This window comes from Mirounga angustirostris, unplaced genomic scaffold (genome assembly GCF_029215605.1).
Source record: "Mirounga angustirostris isolate CCGP_5_RB_7025 unplaced genomic scaffold, mMirAng1.0.hap1 SCAF_10, whole genome shotgun sequence".
NCBI classification, from domain to species: Eukaryota; Metazoa; Chordata; class Mammalia; order Carnivora; family Phocidae; genus Mirounga; species Mirounga angustirostris.
The window spans coordinates 127,292,557-127,301,630 of NW_026991718.1; the positions used below are offsets into that span (position 1 = coordinate 127,292,557).

Consider the following 9,074-nt stretch of genomic DNA (forward strand, 5'->3'; position numbering starts at 1 on the left):
ATTGGTGGAGTTCAGGTGCCTGGCTGGCTCAGTAGGTGGAGTGTGTGAGACTCTTGATCTCGGGGTTGTAAATTTGAGCCCCACATTGGGTGTAGAGATTAAAAATAAAATCTTTAAAAAATATACATTAGTGGAGTTCAGAGATCCTATAGACCTTGTATCAGTCACAAGTTAGGACATCATCCCACCTGAACGGAAAGCATAAGCTTAAAATCATGATACATTAATATTAACAAAAGATTTCAGTGAATATATTTAAAAATTAAATCCACACATGCCAAAGAACAGAAACATAACAAGTCAGAAAAACTTACGAATACTCCAATGTAATCCCTATGGCACTTTAATCCACTGAATCAACCTCAATTTTAAGATTCCTAATATTTGTGTGTGAATCTGACACCAAAAGGCAGCTGGAGAAGCAGCTTCAAGGGACAATACAGAGGATGTAAAAATGAACTCCTGCTAATCTTAATAAACTATTAAAAAGTTAACTATGAAAATGTTAAGATAACTTCACCAAGGTGCTAAAATATCACAGTAGTCCAAGATTTTTTAAAAGAAAATATTTGTCCTGTTACTTCAGAATTCTTTCCAGAAAGATTTTTCCTGGATCGGTGTCAGTATCAAAAGTCAGCCAGTTTTTCTTCTGGCTAAATATAAACTGAAAAGTCAGCAGCTGCAGGATATTACCGAAAAAATATGACAACCAGGTTGAAAAGGCATGACTATCGGACAGGGTTTTATACCATGTCATAGTAAAACATTTAATGCAGTAATCCGAAACACAGCAACATATTAAAGTATTTGTGGTACAAAATGGATGGGACGCCCTTTAAAACACCTTTTGGGAAAGTCATGGCTACAAAGCAGCAGCTACTAGAGCGCACCAATCCTGGAAAACCCTGGCCTGGCTGAGCCTCAGAGGTTTTCTCCTGAGAAGAAAGTTGCCAGTTAAAACTGGTTTGGTTGCCCACTTAAGGAAGACAGTGAACTCAATAAACTAGGAGTCTGGTGCTACTCCCGTTTTTGGAAAATAAGGAGACCTGGATGGTGATGCACCAGCTTCAATGTTCCTGAAAAGCAGATATAAAGTCAGGGGCAGGTAACTTTTATTTCTGAGCAACTGGCAAGTGCAGTCTGGCTGTGCCTGCCCAGAGGAGCAGAACTGTTCTCTCCTCTACAGCAATCATCCTCCAAGGATGGTCCACAGATCTACAGCATACACATGGGAACTTACTAGAAATGTAAATTCACAGGCCCCATCCCAGAACACCAGAACACACTACAGAACTACTTACTCTGGAACTCTAAGGGTGGAGGCCAGCAATTGAACAAGCAATCCTGGAATCTGGACACTAGTTTAAGAGCTGCTGATCTAGGGGAAGAAACAGTGGCAATCTGTCTTTACAGTCCAGATGATGGGACAACAAGAGCTGATGACAAAATGTGAGACATTGGGTTTCTCTGACACTAGGGTGACCAAGGACAAGGATCAGATTTCCTCTGATGGGTGGAGACAAAGAGTAAGATGTGGGTATCAGGACAGTTAGGGAAGGAGAGGACAGAGTTAAGTCTAGCTAAAGTCCCTCTAGAAATACCAACCAATCAGGATAAGAGCTTTCCTTTTTGAAAAGCTGAAGAGTCACTTTTGCTTCTGCCTTATCAGACACATTGTTTCTCCAAATATGTCAAATTTATATATCTGGCTACATCAAGGTGAGACAGTCAACAAATATTTACCGAGCACCAACTATGTTAGGGACTGAGCAGGGTGCTACGACATAACAGTGGAGAACACGAAAGAATCCTGCCTTCGTGGAAAAGCACAGAAAATATGCAAGAAAGCAAATAAGAAAACTTCAGAGAAGGTGAGCGCTTTAGAAGAGAACAGAAAAGAGACGTAATAATGACTGAGAAGACTATACTGAATGGGGTGGTCAGGGATGTCCTCTCTGCAGAGCAGAGACCTGAAAAACGGGAGGCAGATCATTCCCGAAGGGGTTAGAGCAGGAGCAGAGGTGTGCGTGATACCATGTGAGGTTAGGGGGCGGGCAGGACCAAGACCACGGAGGGCCTTCTGGGCCCCAGAAAAGAGAATGATTTGATTCAAAGTGCAAGGAGATTTCATTCTAAGGGCTTTCTGCAGTGGAGTGGCAGTTTCTGTTCTCAGTCTGCAAAAGATCCTTGTGCTTCCTCTAGAGAACGAACTGGAAAAGGGTAAAACTGGAAGCTGGCTTCTGCAGTCTTTCAGACGAGAGATGGTTCTGGTCCGGCAGGAATGACAACAGTGGAGATGGAGAAGAGGATTTAGCACCTCTTGTTGGGTTATACCTATTGGACTTGTGATGGGTGGATATGAGGGTGAGGAAAGGACCCTACCCGAGGGCCCTGACTATCCACCGTGAAAGAACTAATTGGCCAAGTCAGAAATGTCAAAAGACCTGCCAGAGACTGAAGAAATGTGAGATGCCTAGCTGGAGAGATGCCTAGCATTGGGGGCTGGAAGAATGATAATGTGGCCAAGAGCACATGCCCTGGAGCAGAACTATTCTGCACCCTAGCTCCACAAGTCACTGGATCTGCACCTGTTTCTCACCTTCACGACAGATGCCTGTCTCGAAGGACTGCTGTGCGGAGTAAGATCATTTAATATGACTCAATTTAATACACTGACTAGTACATAGTAGGCCCTAGAAGTGCACTTTAAAAAGAAGTCTGGGGGTGCCTGGGTGGCTCAGTCAGCTGGGTATCTGACTCTTGATTTCAGCTCATGTCATGATCTCGAGGTTGTGAGATCAAGCCCACGTCAGGCTCTGTGCTGGGTGTGGAGTCTGCTTAGGATTCTTTCTCTCCCTCTGCCCTTCCCCACCCTCTTAAAAAAAAAAAAAAAAGTCTTAAGGACTTGCATGTAAATGAAGACAAGGCCCTACTTTGTAAATGACACGAGAAGCCCCAAGCCCAGCGAGTATTGAGCTTCCTTAAAAATGAACTTCACTGGGCGCCTGGGTGGCGCAGTCGTTAAGCATCTGCCTTTGGCTCAGGTCATGATCCCAGGATCCTGGATGGAGCCCTGCATCAGGCTCCCTGCTCCGCGGGAAGCCTGCTTCTTCCTCTCCCACTCCCCCTGCTTGTGTACCCTCTCTCGCTGTGTCTCTGTCAAATAAATAAATAAAATCTTAAAAAAAAAAAATGGACTTCACTGTCACTGGACAGCAGGTTACCCAGAATGAGACAAACAGTGGCCTGGACTGCTATAAAAAGGGTCCCTGCTACAGCTGGCAGATCCCTCTCATTAAAGCCCTTTCTCTCACGTGATTAAACACTCCAATACCTAGGAAGAGCATATGCCAAAAATCCATGCCTTTCCATTTCTTTCCTAAGATACTGGAGCAGGCTGGAGAGGGAGGCGGAGCCAAACCCCCTGGGCTCTAGTCTGAGTGCCACCACTCAGCCACCCTTCTCCCTCAGTAAAACTTCCTCTGGTTAGCTCACTGGGCTGTGGAGAGTTGGAGGAGATGACGTAACAGGTAAGTCAAATTACCTGGAAAACTCCAAAGTGTTTTAGAGTGTTAAATGTTTACTTCACCAAATATACTGCTCTGTACTTCACTGGGCCTTTCGGAATTTAACAGAGGATTCCTGACTTCACATGTTGTATTCCACTTTTATCAAAGTATTGTAGCTACAATTCAGGTGAGAGTGAAGGGGAGGGAGAAAGAGAATGTGGTGGAGTGAAAAGCATGGTTTGCAAGTTACCACAAAGGGGAAAATCATAATCATCAAAATTAACCTTGGGAATCCTTGAAGAGGGCAATAGGTGGTACTGGACCAACCTCCATCACTGGAGCAGACTGTTCCAGCTGAGCACTAAGTACATGAGGCAGTTCTCTGGAACGGAGGGCCCACGTTGTACAAAAGGCAGCTGGCTACAATCAGCACAACAAGACACTCACAGGGTGAGACACACAGGAACAAGACCAACTTCACAGACTACAGGTTCTCATCTCCCATCTCCAGCTCTCTGGGAACACCCTTGAATGGAATGGAAGACTACTTAACCTCCACTGCCCATATGGTTAAATTTGCATATGCCGAATGTGTACAGGAGGCCACTCCAGTGAACGCAAATTTAAAATCAGGCCCAGCCAGGGCTTATGCTTCTGGCACTCAGGTCTCTGGTTAACCGTCAGGAAAGCCTGTGGGATGCTGGGTGAGAGGAAGGACCTGGCAACCAAGGACTTGAGGTCCTGCAATCCTGGCCAAGACAGGAGGAAGTCACCTGTCACAGCACCGGCATCCTGAGGGATTCTCGTGGGCTTCTCAGAGGCCACCCTCTAGGATCTATGCAGAATTCACACACTGCAGAACCAAGGGAGGTGGCAAGGTGTTGCACCCAAGTGTTGAAAGCAGTGGTGACCATTAAAAAAACAAACAAACAAACAAAACAACAACGAAGGCCAGCCCTTTACAGGAACTCAAGGACTTCAGAGCTGTTTCCTGGCAACTAGAGGCACAGATTAATCAAGTGGCGTGTTCTAAACCTGACCAAGGAAGGCTTCAGGGCCCCTGACCAACCTGAAAGACTTCTCAGGGTTAGAAAGCAGAGGCTTGAACATTCATTTCGATTTAACCCACTTAAGGCCCTTCAGCTTCGACTCTCAGTAATCTGCACTCCTTCACTACATAGGGGCACAGGTCAAATCTTGTCATTCCCCTCTTTTTCTTTTCTTTTTTTTTTAAGTAGGCTCCATGCCGAACGTGGGGCTTGTACTTACAAACCTGAGTTTGAGAGTCGCATGCTCTACCAACTGAGCTAGCCAGGCACCCCGTCATTCCCGTCATTTTCAGACTCATTCATTCAATATTTACCAAATGCCTACTTCATACCAGCCACTTGGATGGCTTCCCTCCACACTGAATAAAATCCAAAGCCGTATCTCCCCAACTCATCTCCTTAACAAGCCTTTCATGCACAGTAAGGACTTTAATTTGTTCTTTCAACATACCACGCTTGGTCCCGCCACAAGGCCTTTGCACTCACTGTCCCTACCCACCCTGCCTATGATACACACTGCAGGCTTGGCTCCTTCCATCATTTATATCAGTTCAAATACCATCATCTTCTCAGAGAAGCCTTCCCTGATCACCACTGCACACACTCTAACTCACATCACACAATTTCCTTCGTAGCACTACTGCTGTCGGAAATTGGCTTAATTATTTACTCCTTTAATGGCTTTCCTCCTGACTAGACTGGAAGCTCTTCAAGGATAGGGGCTATGTCCATCTTGTCCACTATTCGCCATGGGACATAACAGGCCTTCAATAAATATCTATTGAATAAACAGACAAAGGACTTTTGGGAAGCCCACTATTTGGAGCAACTTAAAGCCCGTTCTATGTTACCTGAACCATGCCAAATGCTCTTGACACTAGACAGCAGCTGATGACGTTTTATCTGACTACATTAGCATTTATGAAGCACTCATCAATTGGCAGGGCTTCAAGAAGTTAGAATTAAGTAGCTGCTACAACAGATTGTAGGCAGCCAAACTCAAGTGACTGCAAACAGGGCTGATGTGCAATATGACCATAATGCTGGCTGTGACAGGCACACTGTACCCCCCACTTCAAAGCAACCTGACAGGGGTGCTGTTATCGGGAGAAGTTTCCCACAGCAGTCTGGCCTGACTCAGCCTCTCTCTTCTGTGGCAGTATCTTAAAAAATGAATTGACTCAGCACTATTCCAGCTAAGACCAAAACCTAGGAAAAGGATGTGTGGTCTCCTCTATCCCTCGTGGGGGACCCCACTGCTTTAAGTATAAAAGGCAGCTTGTGATAGGTCACTTTAGTCTGATCCCCTACAGCCAATTCTATTGCCACTGTAACAGATAAGGCTGGCTCCTTGGGATACTGCAGGAGCAACATCCTGCAAAGATAGACTCCCCTCACCCTGTTCCCTTTAGGTCACCAAGCCTCTCCTAACAGTGCTGATGCTATGGCCTTAACTAGCCAGAGGATTTCAGTACCCAGGCTGGTGGCCCTGTTTGCTTCCTTCATCAGAGGTCACCCATTGTCACCCTATCCATGAGGACTTCCTTGGCCAACATCACTGTGAGGTATCTCAGGGTACAGCCTCCTCACCATAAGGGGGACACTCAGTCTTCCCCCAAAACTTGCACTTCCAGAATCTCTCTTGCCTTATCAGCCCCTCTGGGGGACCTCTCCCAGCGAATCTTTACCCCACCCCCTCAAGAAGGCCATCTAAGTCCATCTCCTGATGCCCATTTGTGGAATGTTAACTCTGAAACAGACCCTTCAGGATTTGATCCTCTGGCCCATCTTAGGAGTGCAGAACAAGGAATCAAGTCTCAAAATAAATGCTGCTTCCCTTAACCTACAAGGGACTGAAGGAACTCCCCTCCCGCAAAGTATAGCTCCCTTATTCCGTCTTCTGAATCCTGGAGATGGGGGTTTGCTCAGCTTTCCTGCCCAAAGTCATCCAGAGTTCTCATTTCATTTATTCCTCTCCCCATGCCCATCCACTCAATGGGGAACTTCCGAGCTGAACCCACATATCTTTTACCAATATCCAAAGGAATGCTAGGAAGTGACAAGCTCCTTAAAAGACACTTCTAGGTTATGCTTTCCTCACCCAACAGAGGCTATTTTTCTTCTCTAAAAGAAACATCTCTGAAACAGGACTTTTTCCCACTCTCCCCCACTGCACGGCTTCCATCAGTTGACCCTCCCGCCCCAAACAGACACCTTCAGGGCTCCCAATTTACCTGTTCTTTACCTAATATCGAAAGCTTCCACCACCACCCCACTCAGATCTTGCCTCCTAAAACCTAACATGTCTCTTCAAATAAAGCCTGATAATGACGGGGTCATCTCCCTTTGGAATACAAGAGATCGTTTTTCCCTTCTCACTTATCCCCTTCCCCAAAAACTGCCACCCCAAGACGCCCCCTTTCCAATCAGCATAGAGATTTCTTCAGCTAACCCCATCCCCCAAACTAACGCTGGAGCCGTCCCCTTAACCAATGGAGGATCCTCGGTCACCCCTTGAGATCCCGTTTTCTTCTCCCATCCATCCTAAGGGGTTCTCTGAAGTCCCCGCCAAACGGACATCCCGAGGCTCCCCCCTGGCTCGGACTTCTAGCACTCAGTAAAGAACTCTCATCCGTTTTGGGGAGCCTTCTCATCCCCTAAGAGACCTCTTGAACTACCCCAAGCCCCCAGCCTCGGTCTCCTCAGGAGTGCCTCCAGGCTCGCCCCTCGCTAGCTCCGGCCCCTCCTCAGTGCCTTGAGGCCCAGTCCTTCCTCTCAGCGGGGCCCTCACACCGCCCAGGGGAGCCTGTGGGCCCCGCCGCGCCGCCCACAGGCCCCTCCGGCCCCCGCCCGTGCTTCCGGCCACCGCCTGCTCCTCCTCCCTACTCAGGCCGCCCGGGACGCCACCGCGGAGCCAAGCGAACAGATGCAGCGCAGAGGCCCTGGTCCCGCTGCAAGGACCTTTGCGGGTCCTCGGTCCCCGGCCCAAGCCCGCGCCCCCTTGGCCGGCCGGCCCGGCGCCCCAGCTCACCCGAGCCCGTGGTGGCTGCCATCTTGCGTCGCTGTCGCTGGAAGGCCGGCCCCTTCTTCACCCCCCCCACCCGTCCCCTGGCCCTTCTGCGCAGGCGCATACGCGTGCGCAGACGCCGCCGCTGACGCCCGCTCCGCCGACCGCGCGACCCGTTGCCGGGAAGATTTTTTTCCTGCCTTTTCGGAGGAAGGAGACATGATTTGCGTGCGGGAGGGCCCAGCAACCTGCGTGTCCCTCCCCAAGGTTGATCAGACTTGGGAGGACGCGATTGTGAAGGATACAGAAGAAAAGAAAGCTTAAAAAAAAATGTTTCGCTTCGGCCATTTTCCTATCTAGTTGGATCCTCACAATATCTCTAGCAAGTCGGGATTAATGCGAAAAATGAAACGGGGGGGGGGGCGGTTCAGCGATTTATCTAAACTTAGCTGTTAAGTGGCTGAGTCAGAATTTGAACCCACGCCAGATGCTCCTGAGCCCCAGAAGGTTTGTTTTGGGGCATTAAGGTGTCAGGGAAAGCATTCACTCATTCATTCATTCACTCATAATCCATTTATTCCTCCAAAGAAATACTAAGACCTACTATGTGTCACACGCTGTGCTAGTTCCTGGGAATGGATATACATCCCTGAAGTCTGCTCTTACGGGCTTACATTCCAGTTGGAGATAGAGAGCTAGTTAACAAAGAAATAGGAAAGAATATAACTATGATAGGATATAGAGTAAACCAGGGAAGGGGCAGCAGGGGGTGGTAAGGGAGGGCCTCCTAAAGTTGTCACATTTCAAGAGAGACTGCATGATTAGGACGTAGAGGGAACAGCATGTGCAAAGGTCCTACAGACACATATTTACAAATATATGTTAAATCCAAGAAGGGACTGCTCCTTTATCATAAATGGTCGAAGAAGCCCTGATAGGGATGTAGAAACAGGCTGAGAGATGTGAAGGGACTGCCTCAAGGTCACACAGCTAAACACCGGCAGGGGAAAGATGGGGACTTTCAGTACAGAGGAACAAGGAAATGGGAAGCCCTCATCCAGCACATCCAATGCATCACTTTGTTCTGATGGTAGTGCCTCCTAAGCATTTCTCAGCTCCATCTATTTTTCCCACTTAGGGTAGGCTGCCCTTGTCTCCCACTTGGGTGATCCCAGCAGCCTTTATTCTTGCCCCCATGGTCCATTCTCTGTATGGCAGCCAAAATTTGCTCAAAACACCCTTCAGTTAAATCTTTCAGTGGCTCCCCATTTCCTTTTGATAAAATACAGACTCTACAAGTTGCATGGCCATAGAATTATCATCCAACAAAAACAATCATCAGATTGAAAGGAGACCTAGTATAATCTTGCTGGAACAACGGGACTCTTCAGGGCAAACCACGGTGGATAGCCACCCTAACCAAAGGCCATGGACCTAGGGCCATGACCAGTGAGGCCACTTAAGTGTCTAGGGCTTTCACTTAAGCCTCATTTAAGGAGACTTTTATTC

At 47.7% G+C, this 9,074-nt stretch overlaps 1 protein-coding gene across 1 annotated transcript in view; it reads right to left on the bottom strand.

The window, feature by feature from the left end:
* UBE2V1 (ubiquitin conjugating enzyme E2 V1) overlaps positions 1 to 7,666 on the bottom strand; it is a 31,569-nt gene extending 23,903 nt beyond the window's left edge. Inside the window, exon 1 of the mRNA XM_045885954.3 lies at positions 7,590 to 7,666. Coding sequence (XP_045741910.1) covers positions 7,590 to 7,611 — 22 coding nt within the window. The 5' untranslated portion in view covers positions 7,612 to 7,666. The remainder of the gene's footprint in view (positions 1 to 7,589) is intronic.
* Between the last annotated feature and the right edge of the window lie 1,408 nt (positions 7,667 to 9,074).